At 50.3% G+C, this 20,058-nt stretch overlaps 1 protein-coding gene and 1 long non-coding RNA gene across 2 annotated transcripts in view; both read right to left on the bottom strand.

The window, feature by feature from the left end:
- LOC138666865 (zinc finger protein 208-like) overlaps positions 1–20,058 on the bottom strand; it is a 110,306-nt gene that overhangs the window by 28,142 nt on the left and 62,106 nt on the right. The window contains 1 exon segment of the mRNA XM_069755046.1: positions 18,314–19,249. Coding sequence (XP_069611147.1) covers positions 18,314–19,249 — 936 coding nt within the window.
- LOC138666099 (uncharacterized) lies at positions 7,922–11,244 on the bottom strand. Its single transcript, XR_011318556.1, has 3 exons — positions 11,105–11,244; positions 10,770–10,855; positions 7,922–8,054 (listed from the first exon to the last, which is right to left on the bottom strand). It is a non-coding gene; the product is annotated as an uncharacterized lncRNA (long non-coding RNA).

Raw genomic sequence — 20,058 nt, forward strand, 5'->3', positions numbered from 1 at the left:
CAGCTGTGGGGGGCACGGTGGGGAGACAGGGGGTCCCTGCAGGGTGAGATGAGCAGAGTATATGGGGTCAGCTGTGGGGGGCACGGTGGGGAGACAGGGGGTCCCTGCAGGGTGAGATGAGCAGAGTATATGGGGTCAGCTGTGGGGGGCACGGTGGGGAGACAGGGGGTCCCTGCAGGGTGAGGTGAGCAGAGTATATGGGGTCAGCTGTGGGTGAACGGTGAGGAGACGGGGTCCCTGCAGGGTGAGATGAGCAGAGTATATGGGGTCAGCTGTGGGGGGCACGGTGGGGAGACGGGGTCCCTGCAGGGTGAGGTGAGCAGAGTGTATGGGGTCAGCTGTGGGGGGCACGGTGGGGAGACAGGGGGTCCCTGCAGCGTGAGGTGAGCAGAGTATATGGGGTCAGCTGTGGGGGGCACGGTGGGGAGACAGGGGGTCCCTGCAGGGTGAGGTGAGCAGAGTATATGGGGTCAGCTGTGGGTGTCACGGGGAGACAGGGGGTCCCTGCAGGGTGAGGTGAGCAGAGTATATGGGGTCAGCTGTGGGTGTCACGGGGAGACAGGGGGTCCCTGCAAGGTGAGGTGAGCAGAGTATATGGGGTCAGCTGTGGGTGTCACGGGGAGACAGGGGGTCCCTGCAGGGTGAGGTGAGCAGAGTATATGGGGTCAGCTGTGGGTGTCACGGGGAGACGGGGTACCTGCAGGGTGAGGTGAGGACAGTGTATGGGGTCAGCTGTGGGTGTCACGGTGGGGAGACAGGTGGTCCCTGCAGGGTGAGGTGAGCAGAGTATATGGGGTCAGCAGTGGAGGGCACGGGGAGACAGGGGGTCCCTGCAGGGTGAGGTGAGCAGAGTATATGGGGTCAGCTGTGGGTGTCACGGTGGGGAGACAGGGGGTCCCTGCAGGGTGAGATGAGCAGAGTATATGGGGTCAGCTGTGGGTGAACGGTGGGGAGACGGGGTCCCTGCAGGGTGAGGTGAGCAGAGTATATGGGGTCAGCTGTGGGGGGCACGGTGGGGAGACGGGGTCCCTGCAGGGTGAGATGAGCAGAGTATATGGGGTCAGCTGTGGGTGTCACGGTGGGGAGACAGGGGGTCCCTGCAGGGTGAGATGAGCAGAGTATATGGGGTCAGCTGTGGGGGGCACGGTGGGGAGACGGGGTCCCTGCAGGGTGAGGTGAGCAGAGTGTATGGGGTCAGCTGTGGGGGGCACGGTGGGGAGACAGGGGGTCCCTGCAGCGTGAGGTGAGCAGAGTATATGGGGTCAGCTGTGGGGGGCACGGTGGGGAGACAGGGGGTCCCTGCAGGGTGAGGTGAGCAGAGTATATGGGGTCAGCTGTGGGGGGCACGGTGGGGAGACAGGGGGTCCCTGCAGGGGGAGGTGAGCAGAGTATATGGGCTCAGCTGTGGGTGGACGGTGGGGAGACAGGGGGTCCCTGCAGGGTGAGGTGAGCAGAGTATATGGGGTCAGCTGTGGGGGGCACGGTGGGGAGACAGGGGGTCCCTGCAGGGTGAGGTGAGCAGAGTATATGGGGTCAGCTGTGGGGGGCACGGTGGGGAGACAGGGGGTCCCTGCAGGGTGAGGTGAGCAGAGTGTATGGGGTCAGCTGTGGGTGGACGGTGGGGAGACAGGGGGTCCCTGCAGGGTGAGGTGAGCAGAGTATATGGGGTCAGCTGTGGGGGGCACGGTGGGGAGACAGGGGGTCCCTGCAGGGTGAGGTGAGCAGAGTATATGGGGTCAGCTGTGGGTGTCACGGGGAGACAGGGGGTCCCTGCAGGGTGAGGTGAGCAGAGTATATGGGGTCAGCTGTGGGTGTCACGGGGAGACAGGGGGTCCCTGCAAGGTGAGGTGAGCAGAGTATATGGGGTCAGCTGTGGGTGTCACGGGGAGACAGGGGGTCCCTGCAGGGTGAGGTGAGCAGAGTATATGGGGTCAGCTGTGGGTGTCACGGGGAGACGGGGTACCTGCAGGGTGAGGTGAGGACAGTGTATGGGGTCAGCTGTGGGTGTCACGGTGGGGAGACAGGTGGTCCCTGCAGGGTGAGGTGAGCAGAGTATATGGGGTCAGCAGTGGAGGGCACGGGGAGACAGGGGGTCCCTGCAGGGTGAGGTGAGCAGAGTATATGGGGTCAGCTGTGGGTGTCACGGTGGGGAGACAGGGGGTCCCTGCAGGGTGAGGTGAGCAGAGTGTATGGGGTCAGCTGTGGGGGGCACGGTGGGGAGACAGGGGGTCCCTGCAGGGTGAGGTGAGCAGAGTATATGGGGTCAGCTGTGGGTGGACGGTGGGGAGACGGGGTCCCTGCAGGGTGAGGTGAGCAGAGTGTATGGGGTCAGCTGTGGGGGGCACGGTGGGGAGACAGGGGGTCCCTGCAGGGTGAGGTGAGCAGAGTGTATGGGGTCAGCTGTGGGGGGCACGGTGGGGAGACAGGGGGTCCCTGCAGGGTGAGGTGAGCAGAGTATATGGGGTCAGCTGTGGGTGGACGGTGGGGAGACAGGGGGTCCCTGCAGCGTGAGGTGAGCAGAGTATATGGGGTCAGCTGTGGGTGTCACGGTGGGGAGACGGGGTCCCTGCAGGGTGAGGTGAGCAGTGTATGGGGTCAGCTGTGGGTGGACGGTGGGGAGACAGGGGGTCCCTGCAGGGTGAGGTGAGCAGAGTGTATGGGGTCAGCTGTGGGTGGACGGTGGGGAGACAGGGGGTCCCTGCAGGGTGAGGTGAGCAGAATATATGGGGTCAGCTGTGGGTGTCACGGTGGGGAGACAGGGGGTCCCTGCAGGGTGAGGTGAGCAGAGTATATGGGGTCAGCTGTGGGTGGACGGTGGGGAGACAGGGGGTCCCTGCAGGGTGAGGTGAGCAGAGTGTATGGGGTCAGCTGTGGGTGGACGGTGGGGAGACAGGGGGTCCCTGCAGGGTGAGGTGAGCAGAGTGTATGGGGTCAGCTGTGGGTGGACGGTGGGGAGACAGGGGGTCCCTGCAGGGTGAGGTGAGCAGAGTGTATGGGGTCAGCTGTGGGGGGCACGGTGGGGAGACGGGGTCCCTGCAGGGTGAGGTGAGCAGAGTGTATGGGGTCAGCTGTGGGTGGACGGTGGGGAGACAGGGGGTCCCTGCAGGGTGAGGTGAGCAGAGTGTATGGGGTCAGCTGTGGGGGGCACGGTGGGGAGACAGGGGGTCCCTGCAGCGTGAGGTGAGCAGAGTATATGGGGTCAGCTGTGGGGGCCACGGTGGGGAGACAGGGGGTCCCTGCAGGGTGAGGTGAGCAGAGTATATGGGGTCAGCTGTGGGTGGACGGTGGGGAGACAGGGGGTCCCTGCAGGGTGAGGTGAGCAGAGTGTATGGGGTCAGCTGTGGGTGGATGGTGGGGAGACAGGGGGTCCCTGCAGGGTGAGGTGAGCAGAGTATATGGGCTCAGCTGTGGGTGGACGGTGGGGAGACAGGGGGTCCCTGCAGGGTGAGGTGAGCAGAGTATATGGGGTCAGCTGTGGGTGTCACGGTGGGGAGACAGGTGGTCCCTGCAGGGTGAGGTGAGCAGAGTATATGGGGTCAGCAGTGGGGGGCACGGGGAGACACGGGGTCCCTGCAGGGTGAGGTGAGCAGAGTATATGGGGTCAGCTGTGGGTGTCACGGTGGGGAGACAGGGGGTCCCTGCAGGGTGAGGTGAGCAGAGTGTATGGGGTCAGCTGTGGGGGGCACGGTGGGGAGACAGGGGGTCCCTGCAGGGTGAGGTGAGCAGAGTGTATGGGGTCAGCTGTGGGGGGCACGGTGGGGGGACAGGGGGTCCCTGCAGGGTGAGGTGAGCAGAGTATATGGGGTCAGCTGTGGGGGGCACGGTGGGGAGACAGGGGGTCCCTGCAGGGTGAGATGAGCAGAGTATATGGGGTCAGCTGTGGGGGGCACGGTGGGGAGACAGGGGGTCCCTGCAGGGTGAGGTGAGCAGAGTATATGGGGTCAGCTGTGGGTGAACGGTGAGGAGACGGGGTCCCTGCAGGGTGAGATGAGCAGAGTATATGGGGTCAGCTGTGGGGGGCACGGTGGGGAGACAGGGGGTCCCTGCAGGGTGAGGTGAGCAGAGTATATGGGGTCAGCTGTGGGTGAACGGTGGGGAGACGGGGTCCCTGCAGGGTGAGATGAGCAGAGTATATGGGGTCAGCTGTGGGTGTCACGGTGGGGAGACAGGGGGTCCCTGCAGGGTGAGATGAGCAGAGTATATGGGGTCAGCTGTGGGGGGCACGGTGGGGAGACAGGGGGTCCCTGCAGGGTGAGGTGAGCAGAGTATATGGGGTCAGCTGTGGGTGAACGGTGGGGAGACGGGGTCCCTGCAGGGTGAGATGAGCAGAGTATATGGGGTCAGCTGTGGGTGTCACGGTGGGGAGACGGGGTCCCTGCAGGGTGAGGTGAGCAGAGTGTATGGGGTCAGCTGTGGGGGGCACGGTGGGGAGACAGGGGGTCCCTGCAGCGTGAGGTGAGCAGAGTATATGGGGTCAGCTGTGGGGGGCACGGTGGGGAGACAGGGGGTCCCTGCAGCGTGAGGTGAGCAGAGTGTATGGGGTCAGCTGTGGGTGGACGGTGGGGAGACAGGGGGTCCCTGCAGGGTGAGGTGAGCAGAGTGTATGGGGTCAGCTGTGGGTGGACGGTGGGGAGACAGGGGGTCCCTGCAGGGTGAGGTGAGCAGAGTATATGGGGTCAGCTGTGGGGGGCACGGTGGGGAGACAGGGGGTCCCTGCAGGGTGAGGTGAGCAGAGTATATGGGGTCAGCTGTGGGGGGCACGGTGGGGAGACAGGGGGTCCCTGCAGGGTGAGGTGAGCAGAGTGTATGGGGTCAGCTGTGGGTGGACGGTGGGGAGACAGGGGGTCCCTGCAGGGTGAGGTGAGCAGAGTATATGGGGTCAGCTGTGGGGGGCACGGTGGGGAGACAGGGGGTCCCTGCAGGGTGAGGTGAGCAGAGTATATGGGGTCAGCTGTGGGTGTCACGGGGAGACAGGGGGTCCCTGCAGGGTGAGGTGAGCAGAGTATATGGGGTCAGCTGTGGGTGTCACGGGGAGACAGGGGGTCCCTGCAGGGTGAGGTGAGCAGAGTATATGGGGTCAGCTGTGGGTGTCACGGGGAGACAGGGGGTCCCTGCAGGGTGAGGTGAGCAGAGTATATGGGGTCAGCTGTGGGGGGGCACGGTGGGGAGACAGGGGGTCCCTGCAGGGTGAGGTGAGCAGAGTATATGGGGTCAGCTGTGGGTGTCACGGGGAGACAGGGGGTCCCTGCAAGGTGAGGTGAGCAGAGTATATGGGGTCAGCTGTGGGTGTCACGGGGAGACAGGGGGTCCCTGCAGGGTGAGGTGAGCAGAGTATATGGGGTCAGCTGTGGGTGTCACGGGGAGACGGGGTACCTGCAGGGTGAGGTGAGGACAGTGTATGGGGTCAGCTGTGGGTGTCACGGTGGGGAGACAGGTGGTCCCTGCAGGGTGAGGTGAGCAGAGTATATGGGGTCAGCAGTGGAGGGCACGGGGAGACAGGGGGTCCCTGCAGGGTGAGGTGAGCAGAGTATATGGGGTCAGCTGTGGGTGTCACGGTGGGGAGACAGGGGGTCCCTGCAGGGTGAGGTGAGCAGAGTGTATGGGGTCAGCTGTGGGGGGCACGGTGGGGAGACAGGGGGTCCCTGCAGGGTGAGGTGAGCAGAGTATATGGGGTCAGCTGTGGGTGGACGGTGGGGAGACGGGGTCCCTGCAGGGTGAGGTGAGCAGAGTGTATGGGGTCAGCTGTGGGGGGCACGGTGGGGAGACAGGGGGTCCCTGCAGCGTGAGGTGAGCAGAGTATATGGGGTCAGCTGTGGGTGTCACGGTGGGGAGACGGGGTCCCTGCAGGGTGAGGTGAGCAGTGTATGGGGTCAGCTGTGGGTGGACGGTGGGGAGACAGGGGGTCCCTGCAGGGTGAGGTGAGCAGAGTGTATGGGGTCAGCTGTGGGTGGACGGTGGGGAGACAGGGGGTCCCTGCAGGGTGAGGTGAGCAGAGTATATGGGGTCAGCTGTGGGTGGACGGTGGGGAGACAGGGGGTCCCTGCAGGGTGAGGTGAGCAGAGTGTATGGGGTCAGCTGTGGGTGGACGGTGGGGAGACAGGGGGTCCCTGCAGGGTGAGGTGAGCAGAGTGTATGGGGTCAGCTGTGGGTGGACGGTGGGGAGACAGGGGGTCCCTGCAGGGTGAGGTGAGCAGAGTGTATGGGGTCAGCTGTGGGGGGCACGGTGGGGAGACAGGTGGTCCCTGCAGCGTGAGGTGAGCAGAGTATATGGGGTCAGCTGTGGGGGCCACGGTGGGGAGACAGGGGGTCCCTGCAGGGTGAGGTGAGCAGAGTGTATGGGGTCAGCTGTGGGTGGATGGTGGGGAGACAGGGGGTCCCTGCAGGGTGAGGTGAGCAGAGTATATGGGCTCAGCTGTGGGTGGACGGTGGGGAGACAGGGGGTCCCTGCAGGGTGAGGTGAGCAGAGTATATGGGGTCAGCTGTGGGTGTCACGGTGGGGAGACAGGTGGTCCCTGCAGGGTGAGGTGAGCAGAGTATATGGGGTCAGCAGTGGGGGGCACGGGGAGACACGGGGTCCCTGCAGGGTGAGGTGAGCAGAGTATATGGGGTCAGCTGTGGGTGTCACGGTGGGGAGACAGGGGGTCCCTGCAGGGTGAGGTGAGCAGAGTGTATGGGGTCAGCTGTGGGGGGCACGGTGGGGAGACAGGGGGTCCCTGCAGGGTGAGGTGAGCAGAGTGTATGGGGTCAGCTGTGGGGGGCACGGTGGGGGGACAGGGGGTCCCTGCAGGGTGAGGTGAGCAGAGTATATGGGGTCAGCTGTGGGGGGCACGGTGGGGAGACTGGTGGTCCCTGCAGGGTGAGGTAAGCAGAGTGTATGGGGTCAGCTGTGGGGGGCACGGTGGGGAGACAGGGGGTCCCTGCAGGGTGAGGTGAGCAGAGTGTATGGGGTCAGCTGTGGGGGGCACGGTGGGGAGACAGGTGGTCCCTGCAGGGTGAGGTGAGCAGAGTATATGGGGTCAGCTGTGGGGGGCACGGTGGGGGTACAGGGGGTCCCTGCAGGGTGAGGTAAGCAGAGTATATGGGGTCAGCTGTGGGGGGCACAGTGGGGAGACTGGTGGTCCCTGCAGGGTGAGGTAAGCAGAGTGTATGGGGTCAGCTGTGGGGGGCACGGTGGGGAGACTGGTGGTCCCTGCAGGGTGAGGTAAGCAGAGTATGGGGTCACAGCACCATGGACATGAATTATTCTATGCCCGATGAAGAGATATATCTTTCTTGTATCTAAGTGCTAGTACACACACTTAAACAGTAAAATAACAGCTTTATTATAGAAAAAAATAACAATAATATAACTTTCTTTACCCACAGATAATACTAATATATTAAGTATATACACACAAACAGTGGATCAGATGGATGAATGGAGCCCATGTACAATATTACGTGTCAAGCCATGAACAATCCGCCCCTTCTCCAAAATCGTTTCTTCGGACTCCATAATCAAAAAAGAGTTCTGTCCCTGGCTTCAGATCTCTCTCGGCATAAAAGAGAATTGTTGGGGTCTCTCCTCCATAATCCTGAACCTTCGGCATGATATTGTGAATCTTCCTCGAATGGTTTATCATCCGTCCAAAAGTGGACGGGATATCAGCGTGGCAATCACAGGGTGCTTTGTTTGCATTAATGCACATTTTATGTCCTTTATGTGTAAAAAAAAAAAAGTACATGTACGACATTCCTGTCAGTGATCTCTGCAATGCTTCCCCTTCTGTAGAGTCCATAGTTTCTCCGTGATAATCACACACCACCTTCTTTTTTAAAAACATGGCTGGTCTTTACGGTGTGCCCACCTTTTTTGATGTCCTCTGTTATAACTAGTCCATTCCATTTTTGTGTCCTCACAAGCTCTTTTATCTCCTCTGTAAGGTCCTTTCTCCTTTGCATTTGGGGTTTACAAGCATGTACCACTTCTTGTATGGTTGGTATATTTGTTTTCCATCCCTGTTCCTTCACGTAGTATGACAGTAGTTTTGTGCTGGGGGGTTTCCTGAAAGATTCTAAATATGAAATAAAAAATTAGAATGAGCAGCAAATATACCGTGTTTTTTGTTTTTGCTTTAGAAGATGCACCCCAAATTTGGTGAAGGAAAAGAGAAAAAAAATTTTTAATGTTAAATGGGGCCTGTCTTCTAATGCCAGTGGCTATCTTATCTATATACATAATTGTCTAAGGGTCAGTTCCATCTGTCTGTCCTGTCACGGTTATTCGTTCGCTGATTGGTCTCGGCAGCTGCCTGTCATGGCTGCCGTGACCAATCAGCGACGCGCAGAGTCCGGAAGAAAATGGCCGCTCCTTACTCCCCGCACTGACTGCCCAGCGCCCGCATACACCCCTCCGCTCACACAGGGTTAATGCCCGCGGTAACGGACCGCGTTATGCTGCGGGTAACGCACTCCGTTACCGCTGCTATTAACCCTGTGACCAAGTTTTTTACTATTGACGCTGCCTATGTAGTGCCAATAGTAAAAACATCTAATGTTAAAAAAAAAATAAAAAACGATTACATACTCGCCTACGCCGCCTTTCCTGCTCCGCGCGATACTTCCGTTCCGTTGGCACAGATAGTTTGGCAGAAGGACCTGCCGTGACGTCACGGTCATGTGACCGCGACGTCATCATAGGCCCTGCGCGAGCAGGCTGGGAACGGAAGCTGCCGCCTGTGCCTCGCACAGCTGACCGAACTACAAGGGGCCCTCGGATCGGAAGGTGAGTGTTTATTTTTTAACCGGTGACATACGTGGCTGGGCAATATACTACGTGGCTGGGCAATATACTACGTGGCTGGGCAATATACTGCGTGGACATGCATATTCTAGAATACCCGATGCGTTAGAATCGGGCCACCATCTAGTAATCAGTTTGTGTCCCTCATCCTTGTACATGACCCCCCCCCCCACCATCCTGATATATATGTCTACTGTCCTGAAATATATGTATGTTCTCCCTCAAAACATATTTGTTCAAAGCTTCCTATCATGTTCCCTAATCAAAGTCATTGTGTAGCCCATCTCTATCTATCCCCCATTTCTGTAAGCATAGGCCTGGAACAGAGGCAGCTACTGCACATAGATTGGAAATGAAAAGAAAGGGAAAAAAAACCTTAAACATACTAGCAGCATCTTCTGCTCTTAATCTTCTCTGAACACCGATCCATTTATTTTGCAGAAACTTTGCATGTTTCAGGTTTACTTCTTTACATTGATTTATTGATGGTGGTGTAGTATTGATTCCTACAGAGTACATGTCCCTGAAACATACTGATTCACTAAGCAGATGACAAGCCGCACGATGAACCAAAGAGTGTTTTGTAAAAAGTTATAACTTTATTAACACCAAACAATAAAACAATGCCTCAAAACCATATAAGTAAATAGTGTTACTAGGAGACAGGCGTGAGTAAAATTCTCATAGTTACGAGAAAGCACCAGGTAACAAATACATTCATAGGTCCATAAAGTTGCATACTAGAGCATGCTGAGAAAATGCCTTTAGTAGATTTTCATATAGGAATCTCAGTATTCAATATAAGTATAGTATAACACCCTTGGGTGGGTAGGTGATGACCACTTCAATTCGTTAGAATACAAGAAATCATAATTCTAATTGCTGCCACAGCCACTATATTTATTTTAAACATTAGTACTACACAGAATGAATATTCAAACAATTTCTGTTTAACCAATATAACCTGCAGGAATATTCTATGGAATTAATCCAATCATCTCAATACCGATCAGTCACTTTATGAAGCAGATACAAATCACTGCTGCCATAATTTGCTAGCACAATAAATGATATCTATGTCCGTACTTGGTACAAAAAGCAGTAAACACAACCCTTGTCCGGACCCTATATATATATATATATATAGTACTACGATACCAGCAACACACAATGATTATACCTGCAAATGCATTCCAAGTAGCTAATGCCTACACGTATACATGGGAATGGTATAAAGCCGAAAAGATTTTTTAGTCTGCAGCAAGCTCAACCAGTGTAAAGACAATTGTCCACATGCTACTGTATGTGTCTAATACACAAAGTGAATAGAAACCCATAAATATACATGTTACCTGAATCGTAAGGTGCTCCCGATACCAGCCGCACATGGCACGCCACTGTCCGCCAAACCCCGACGCGCGTTTCGCGACAGCTTCCTCCTGGGGGCGTATATCATTCTGTGTAGTACTAATGTTTAAAATAAATAGATATAGTGGCTGTGGCAGCAATTAGAATTATGATTTCTTGTATTCTAACTAATTGAAGTGGTCATCACCTACCCACCCAAGGGTGTTATACTATACTTATATTGAATACTGAGATTCCTATATGAAAATCTACTAAAGGCATTTTCTCAGCATGCTCTAGTATGCAACTTTATGGACCTATGAATGTATTTGTTACCTGGTGCTTTCTCGTAACTATGAGAATTTTACTCACGCCTGTCTCCTAGTAACACTATTTACTTATATGGTTTTGAGGCATTGTTTTATTGTTTGTATTGTTTGGTGTTAATAAAGTTATAACTTTTTACAAAACACTCTTTGGTTCATCGTGCGGCTTGTCATCTGCTTAGTGAATCAGTATGTTTCAGTGACTTAGTCGAGTGTTTACCCATCCCTAGTTTGTGGTAATGGGTCTGGGTTATATGTTTATATAGAGTACATGTCCGTCAGCCTCTGGTACAAGAAATGGCGTGGACCCTCACGTTCCTCGCTGCTGCTCTCTCCCTCGTTACTTTGGTTCTCTCTGCTTGGATCTTCACTGCTGGTCCTCACCCTCTTGGCGACATTTCTGTGAAGTGAAAATGAGAGGTAAGTTAAATTAAAGGGTTTTTTCAAGGACTCTTATGATTGATTGACCTATTTGAATGCCTCTCTTGACATTAGCATATGGTGTATTTTCAGAATGAGTATGGTGGATAATACGTCAGGGGTATCACTGGAATGAACAAGACCATTGAACTCATACAGTCATTGCTGAAATCTGATACTATGGAAGGTAGTTGGTGGGGCTGTTTAAGTATTTGGATATTACTCTTACCCGGATGTTTCTCCTTCCTCATTTTCTTTCATTTCCATCAATTTTTTTCATTCCCTCAACCAAATCTGAGGTGAAAAGTTGGGGCTTACGTTCCCCATAATATACATAGTTATCCGTGCTTGATCTAGTGTCCTTTGGCATCTCATCTGCCCAACGCTCATAAGCAGACATTGCCATCTTCCATGTTACAAGGGGCAGGTTGAACCTGAGAAGAGAGACATGGTTAGTATGGGTAAAGGCCCATTTACATGCAGAGATAACTGTTCAAAGATTGTTCAGCAGATCTCTGGTTGCAGTGAAATCGTGAACTTATCGTTCCATCTGTACATGGCCACAAACCTGGCACTGATTGTCCACAATTTTGCTGCACTCGCAGATCTGCCAAACACTCTTTGAGCAATTGTCTGTTTTTAAAGGGTGCCTAAGACTATATTGAAAATCTGTACATACAACTGAAAATAAAAAGTTGCCTGGAGCACAGAGCAACTTTAACTTTACCTGAGCAATTAAAGATTGGTTTCTATGGCCATCATAGTAGTGTTCCCCCCCCCCCCACACTCCCCTTTTGTCTGATCTACAAAGATAAGGCCCCTTTCCACTTACTTGTTATGGAAGCGCTCTAGAGGTACCGTCACATTAAGTGACGCTGCAGCGATATAGACAACGATGCCGATTGCTGCAGCGTCGCTATTTGGTCGCTGGAGAGCTGTCACACAAGACATCGCTGAATCGGCGTCACACACGCCGATTCAGCTATGTCAGCGGGAGATCCAGCGACAAAATAAAGTGCTCATCATTCCCCAGCGACCAACGATCTCCCAGCAGGGGCCTGATCGTTGGTCGCTGTCACGCATAACGATTTCGGTAACGATATCGTTGCTACGTCACAAAAAGCAACGATATTGATAACGATATCGTTGTGTGACGGTACCTTATGTCTTTGTGGGATTTTTTACTTCTTGGCCAGTCAGGGAAAGAAAAAAACTGCTGCATGGTGGTTGATTGTGCTTTCTCAAGTGTTGGCCGTATCTTTTCAAAATATATGCTAAAAAGCTGTTGGTGAAACCTTGGATTATGGATTTGATTGTTCTATATAAACACTGAAATATATACTCTTCATGTTTCTCCCAGGATTTCTACCACTTACCTGCTCCTCCTCCTCGTCCATTATAATGACATCATGTCCTGGTTAAACAGCTATGAATGATTGTCCATCATTGTCTTCTACCTGCTTCCTTCCTTCCTGCAGCCATTCCTTTACCTATGATCCAAAGAAAACACATTATATATGAGCCAGCGACATATCTGTGAATAGCATGATAACTGTAAGGAGCTTACTGTTAAATTCTTTGGTACCGATGGTCTACGCCTGTGTCTTAAAATGAGGAGTGCCATGAGGTAGTATCCAACGAGATCCTTGTCAGTGTCAGTAATTAGTTGATGACTGCGGGGGACGTGACAGACATCAGAATGTAAGTATGTAGTGTTTGTTTTTTTGTACTTTTACAATGGTAACCAGGGTAAATATCGGGTTACTAAGCGCGGCCCTGCACTTAGTAACCCGATGTATCACTGGTTACCCGGGGACTTCGGCATCGTTGAAGACAGTTTCAACGATGCTGAAGTCGTTCCCCTGATCGTTGGTCGCTGGAGAGAGCTGTCTGTGTGACAGCTCCCCAGCGACCACACAAGGACTTACCAACGATCACGGCCAGGCCGTATCGCTGGTCTTGATCATTGGTAAGTCGTTTAGTGTAACGGTACCTTTAGGATAAAAGCCAAATCAGTATCTCAATTCTCAGACACGGTGTTTCGGGCTGTTGGCCCTCGTCAGTATGAATACTTTGATATTTTGCAGAAAATACAAAGCAATTACTATCCAATACTTACCCCCTTTTCAGGCTTTTAGGTTTTTTCTCATTGAGTTCCTGTTCAATTTTTTTTAATCCCTCTAAAAAAGAATTTGCATGGATTTTGGTTTCCTCATCCAGGTCAACAGTCATAAAAAGTACAAATTATCGCACATTTCCTATATATTTTTTCATGGTTTTTTCTGCTGTTTTTAGTTTTGATAGTTCATCAAAATATGCCATGGTCTTATCAAAATCCTTTATAAAAATCCAGGGTGATTTCCTCAGGGTTGTTACACTTTCTCCTTCGTTTACTGACAGGATCCCACCCCTGTCAGGGACCAACTAACTAACTGAGCAACTAACTAACTGAGCAACTAACTAACTTTCCCTACAGGCGACCAGTTTTACCTATGAGGGGAATGACCTAATAAATAGGATCAAGCGTTCCCCCTGGTGGCCTGGAGTGTGAAATGTGTTGCATGTTTGTGATACCTGGATGCAGTTATCCTTCTTTGCCTCCAAACGCAGTATCTCTCCCCGAGAGGAAAGCAATACTACTGCGACGACCAGGACCCTGGGGTGCCGCATAAGCACCACCATAAATGGAATTGATTGTAATTTTATTTTTTTATTTCAATTTCAGATTTCTGGCAACTGGAGAGAGCTTATCATCCCTCCACTTTCAGTACCGGCTTGGAATTTCCACCTTGTCTGGAATAGTTGTGGCTACCTGCCGGGCTTTGTGGAATGTTCTCCGGGATGAGTTTATACCCCTACCCACGGAGGACATGTGGATTGAAATTGCTGAAAAATTCTGGAGTGTGTGTGATTTCCCCAACTGTTTGGGAGCCGTGGATGGAAAGCACATACGCATTATCAAACCCGCCAGAACTGTATCGGAGTACTTCAACTACAAAAAATATTTTTCAGTTGTGCTCATGGCAATAGCAGGTGCGGACTGTAGCTTCATTGCTGTGGACATTGGAGCTTTTGGCCGTAGGAATGACTCAGACTTTCAAGAACTCGGATATGGGCCGACGTGTGTATAGAAGAAATTTTAATTTTCCACTGCCACGACCTCTCCCCAACACTTAAGGCACATTTGTTATGGTTGGGGATGAGGCCTTTCAGATGTGTGAAAACCTACTGAAGCCATATTCCAGTCGGGATTTGAACCACACTAAAAGGATTTATAACTACAGACTGACCAGGGCCCAAAGAACAGTAGAGTGTACCTTTGGGATTCTAGTCTCAAAATGGCATATTCTTGCGACAGCCATTAATCTAAAAATGGAGACAGTCGATGAGGTGGTCAAAGCCTGTGTGGTTCTCCACAATTGCATAATTGCTAAGGAGCGACCCAACATTGAACTGGATGAACCAGTTGCAAACCCATTGCCAGATTACCAGCATCACCCGCTGAGGTCTACTGTTGAAGTTGGCCACATGCGGGACCAATTTGCTGCCTATTTTGATTCAGATAGGACATGTGGCATGGCAAGACAATATTGTGTAAAATTTCCTGTTGGGTTTGGGTCTGTACCAGTTATGTTTTAAATGTTAATGATATTTTTTGTTAATAAAATTCGCGTATTGATATCTTCACCGAGTCTCCTATATATTTCCTCTAAAAACCACTTATGTTGTTAGTGGAAAGGTAGTTGACGTCATTACGTCCTGATTCTGTTCTGCAGTATCTATTGGACGTAGACTGAAGATACGATGGAGGTATAATACAAAGCAGATCTACACTCATCAAGTCAGGTGTCATAAATAATGAATTCATAATGCACGAATAACAGCCTCATGAATTCACTATTTCTGACACCTGTCCAGCTGAGTATAGATATGCCTTGTATGACCTAAATCGTCTCTTAGGTTTGTGTGAAATAGATTACGCACACTGAAGAAAAAATGGAGGTTATACAAGGCAGTTCTCTACTCACCAGGTCAGGTGTCATAAGTAATGAGTTCATGACGCAGAGTTTTGTGCATCATGAACTCACTATTTATGACACATGACCTTTTTAGTACAGTTCTGTTTTGTATTACCGCCATTTTCTCTTCAGTCAGTGACACATTAATCAGACTGAAGAGATTATGGAGAACATACAAGTTATATTTATTTTTTGCCACCTCATAGCTCTATACCAAACACACACAGCTGCAGTCTTGTACTTAATAACTACTGGAGCTATGATTTGGCAAAAAAATATAGTGTGCGGCGAAGTGTTTTATTAGGCGCACGGTGTGTGTTGCCGGTGGCGAAATACACAAATAACCAAACATTATTGGGGGCAAAAAACATTATTTATAAACCAAGTAAAAAAAAAATAACTGCGCCTGCTTGGGGTAGAGAGACGGAACTGAGGGGTGTGTAGCTGTGAGGCCTGGCTAAGTGTGGACGACGCAGGGGTGGCAGGAGAAGGGGCATCAACGTAGTGGGATCTGGGAGTTCGGGGATGGGGCTTGACGTATGAGAGGACACCACTGTAAGAGTGAGACAAACCTGACATTACAGACACATTGGGAGGTGAGGGGGGAGGAATTGAGATAGTCCGCTGTTTCTTTTTCCCTTTTTGGGATCAGCGCTGTGGTCAGGGGAGCCTCAGTGGGCTCATTTCTTGCGGCCTGGTCATAGTGGCCGACCTGTCAGGGTCCGTGTGCCACTGCTGCTGCATGATTGCGGTTGGAGGTTGGAAGGCCATGCCAGGGTCCTGCTGCTGCATGGTGGTGGGGAAGGCCATGCCAGGGTCCTGCTGCTGTTGCATGGTTGTGGTGCGTAAGGCCATGCTAGGGTCCTGCTGCTGCATGGTGGAGGAGGTCCAAGCAGGAGCAGCAGTTGTCATGGTGGTGGGCTGTCCAACAGCGCTCGGCGTGGTGTCCGGCAGTGCTTGGAATGGAGGTGGCCGTGCAGTGGTATGCAGCAGAGCTCGGCATTGAGGTCAAGCGTGACAGTGTTGGCACAGGTGAATATGCCGCCACTGTCTGCTGAAAATACCGACACTGCTGCATAGCCTGCACGTAAGCAGTATTGCAAGCCTGCATGACACTAAGCTGGAGATCAGGAGCAAGGTGTTCTGACATGCACTGTTCAATTTGATTGAAAAAATGATGTGCTGGCCTCTGGAAGTCGGCTTTCACTTGGTCAAGACTTTTGGTGACTTCCTGGATACATGTATTCATATTGTTTATGGCACTATCCATTCGGTCACCCATCGCCTTGAGTCCATCATGAAAGAACGAGCTCAAGTGCAAAAACTCGGGCATGAGTGACCTGTCCGAGGCCCTCTGCCGCTGCCCTGAAGAGCCCCAAAAAAAAGTGGCAAAGGCAGAGTACTGGGACAGGGGAACACCTGATGGACCAGCTTCCTGTTCTCCAGTCTGTGTGGCAGGCCCACTTGCTGCAGCACTGCTGGAAGGCTGGGATGGGTCCGTGGCTGTTTGATGAAGGACCGCTCCAGAACCAGGGTCAAGAGTGCTGCTCCATGTCCTGTGAAAAAAGAAGAAAAAAACATTACTACCAAACATTTACAATAGTAAAGCGCCAACTCCTGTGGAATAGAAAAATACAGATTAGGCAATCCAACACAACCCATTACACCACAAACAATATTTACGTTCTCTGGGCAAGGACCGGTCTCAAAAATGCAAGGATGCGGTGATACTTGTATTTGCAGAGCCTTACTCCGGAACCACTAGGAAACCAGCTCTCTTGACGAAGGTCCTTGTTGAAGCAATCCTTCATTGAACGCCAACGTGTTTTGACTTTGAGCACTGTTAAAAAATATAAATAATGGTTACACAATGCACTTTTGACCGTGATCACACAACTGTGTGTGATGACAGAAACTCTCAGGAGTTTCTCTCATTACAGTTGTGTGATCACGGCCAAGGTCACTGCTGCAGCACACCGCAGTGCAATACTTACAAAATGCATTTCGGACCCGAGTCGGGGCGTTGTCCCAGCAATCCCACATCCCTTTGGCCACCTTATTCCATAGCCGCCGGATCATCACGTTGTCCGAGTGCTGCGGCACCCATACTTCATAGTAACACAGGTGCCTTATCCTGATTTCTCTGCGTAGTGAGTGAAGATGCCAAAACCCCTGACTTTGGGCAGAGGGGAGGAATATGTGACAAAGTAACTGGCAAAGTGCTGGAGGGGAGATACGTCTCACTGAGGCTATTAGCTTCAGTAATTTCAAACCCAGAAGTTTCCTCCAGCACAGTGTGCAGGTATGAGACATCGAAAAGCCCACAGGCAAGCAGATGAGATGCTGGAAACAGCTGTCAGGTGGGAGACGTCCAGGAGACTGCAGGCAAGCAGGCGGGATTCTGGAAATCGCTGGCAGGTGGATGACGTGCAGGAGACCATGCTAGCGGTTGGACGATGTACAGGAGACTTCAGACAAGCAGGGGGAAGATGTGCAAACAGCAGCTGAACAGGTCAAGATGTGGAGCGCAAGCCAGTGTCAGCCAACGTTGAAATCTTTCTTGGGGAACCTTATATAGGTCCAGGCAGATGCTCACATGAGATCACACTGGGCCATCTGCAAAGCCCGACGTGGAGCACAAGAGAGTCTAGTGGACCGAGGTGAGGAAAGTAAGGCAGAAAAGCAGGACATACATACAGTTTTATGTCCTACTTTTTGACATCTCGAAGTAACCATTTGTGTTCTGCCTGATTTTATACTTTGTTGACTGGATGATGGTAGTGATCCTAACTGCTCTTCAAGGCAACAAGTTGGTATTGAGTATACTACAATATCTCAGAAGGGTAATATACCTGAAGAAATCCAGTCTAATTCTAGAAAGATCTTTTAAGAATGCATTGTAGACTCCAACAGTCAAGGAATCTACTGAGACTAGTCTGGGAGGAGTGACCTCAAGAGAATAAGATCTGCATCGAAATTCTAAGTCCAATTTCAACGTCAGTTTAAGCAGTACCTTTGGCCAGATAGCAACAGACACCTCTGCAACAGGAAATTATTTCATGTATATCAATGGCCAACTGGACACTAAATCATCTTCGCTTCTCCTATTTCTCCATTATCAGTCTGGCAGAGCAGCAATTCATGGCCTTCACTACTGTCTATGGAAATGGGTCCATGAACAATGTTTTATGTAATTATCACCTATTGAAATTTCAGTTTTTTAAAACCAGAAAATGTCATAGAAATTTGCAGACTTATCACCCATTGTACATAAGTTCTCTGAATTACAGTATGTTTGCTTTAAAAATGTTTATTGGTAATTGCATACATTTAATAAATTAGATGCACTTTTTTATGTCCTTGACGACTTCATTTGAAGGTAAAACATTTCCCACATTCAGAACACGGATATGGCTTTTACCTTGTGTGAATTCTCTGATGACTAACAAGATTAGATTTTCTGTTAAAATATTTCCCACATTGTGAACATGAATATGGCTTCTCACCTGTGTGAATTCTCTGATGTATAACAAGATCTGACTTCTGGATAAAATATTTTCCACATTCTGAACACAAATGTAGCTTCTCACCAGTGTGAATTCTCTGATGTCTAACAAGATCTGATTTCTGGTTATAATATTTCCCACATTCCAAACATGCAAATGCTTTCTCCTGGGTGCGATTTCTCACAAGATTTGATTGATTTGTAAGATGTTTACAACTTTCTGGGCATGAATATTTCTTCCAACCTGTGTGACTTCTCTGATGTCTAACAAGATTTGATTTAGTTTTAAAACATTTTCCACATTCTGAACATGAATATGGCTTCTCACCCGTGTGAATTCTCTGATGTCTAACAAGATCTGATTTTCGGTTACAATATTTCCCACATTCTAAACATGAAAATCCTTTCTCCCGTGTGTGACTTCTCTCATGTATACCAAGATTTGATTGATTTGCAAAACGTTTCCCACATTCTTGACATGAATATGGCTTCTCCCCTGTGTGAATTCTCTGATGTAGAACAAGATGTGCTTTCTGGTTAAAACATTTCCCACATTCTGAACAAGAATATGGCTTTTCACCGGTGTGAATTCTCTGATGTTTAACAAGATCTGATTTCTTTTTAAAACATTTTCCACATTCTGAACATGAAAATCGTTTCACACTTGTATAAGACATTTGATGTTTTATACCCCTATATTGAAGTTTATTTTGTTTATTGTGTGATGAATTAGAAGATGAGGGTATATCAGGAATATTGGTATGTTCTTCATGTGCAGCTTGCACGATATCCAGTTTATAGACTTTATAATCCAACGCCTCATGCCTCTCTGAGCTTCTAGTACAGTCATCTGCCAAAAAGTAAAGCTAATTTTATTATTTTTGAATAACAAAACCTTAAAAGTGTGTTGCTATTTTTTAACACTTTGTCCAATATAGTTGGACTTACAGTTAGAATAACAATTCGTAAGGTTGCAGCATATGTTGACAAGCTCCTGTTCTTTATCTCTTGCCCATATATATTTCAATCCCTTATAGCTTTAAAGGGAGTTGTCCGATCCAAATCAATATGTCTGCATTCATACTGTGTGACTGCAGACTTATGAATTCCCCCAGGATATGCACTGTGAGCTGCGGAGATTCGCCGGTTTCTAGCACTTATGCATATTCTTGGGCAGTGGGCACAGTCTCACTGCAGACTTATCGATTTGGACGGGACAGCCATCTTTAATTTCAATATAAATTGTCCAAAATTTGGAAGAGCTTAGCCCCTTCAAGACCTTGGGGTTTTCCATTTTTTGCTCCCTGTCCTCCCAGAGCCATAACTTTTTTATTTTTAGTCAATATAGCCACATGAGGGCTTGTTTTTTGTGCTTTTGAATAACATCATTAGTTTTACCATGTTTTGTACTAGAAAAAGTGAGGTGAAGTTGCAAAAAAACAAGTGCAATGCCGCAATAGTTTTTTTTTCTTTTAACCATGTTCACTAAATTCTAAAACTGACCTGCCATTATGATTCTCCAGGTCTTTATGAGTTTGGAGAAACTAAACACGTATCGTTTTTTATTTTATTTAAGTAGTCAAAAAAAATCCAAAGTTTGCAGCCAAAAAAATGCCATTTTCCGAGACCTGTAACGTATACATTTTTTGATAGCTGGGG

Source organism: Ranitomeya imitator, chromosome 2 (genome assembly GCF_032444005.1).
Source record: "Ranitomeya imitator isolate aRanImi1 chromosome 2, aRanImi1.pri, whole genome shotgun sequence".
Classification (NCBI taxonomy): domain Eukaryota; kingdom Metazoa; phylum Chordata; class Amphibia; order Anura; family Dendrobatidae; genus Ranitomeya; species Ranitomeya imitator.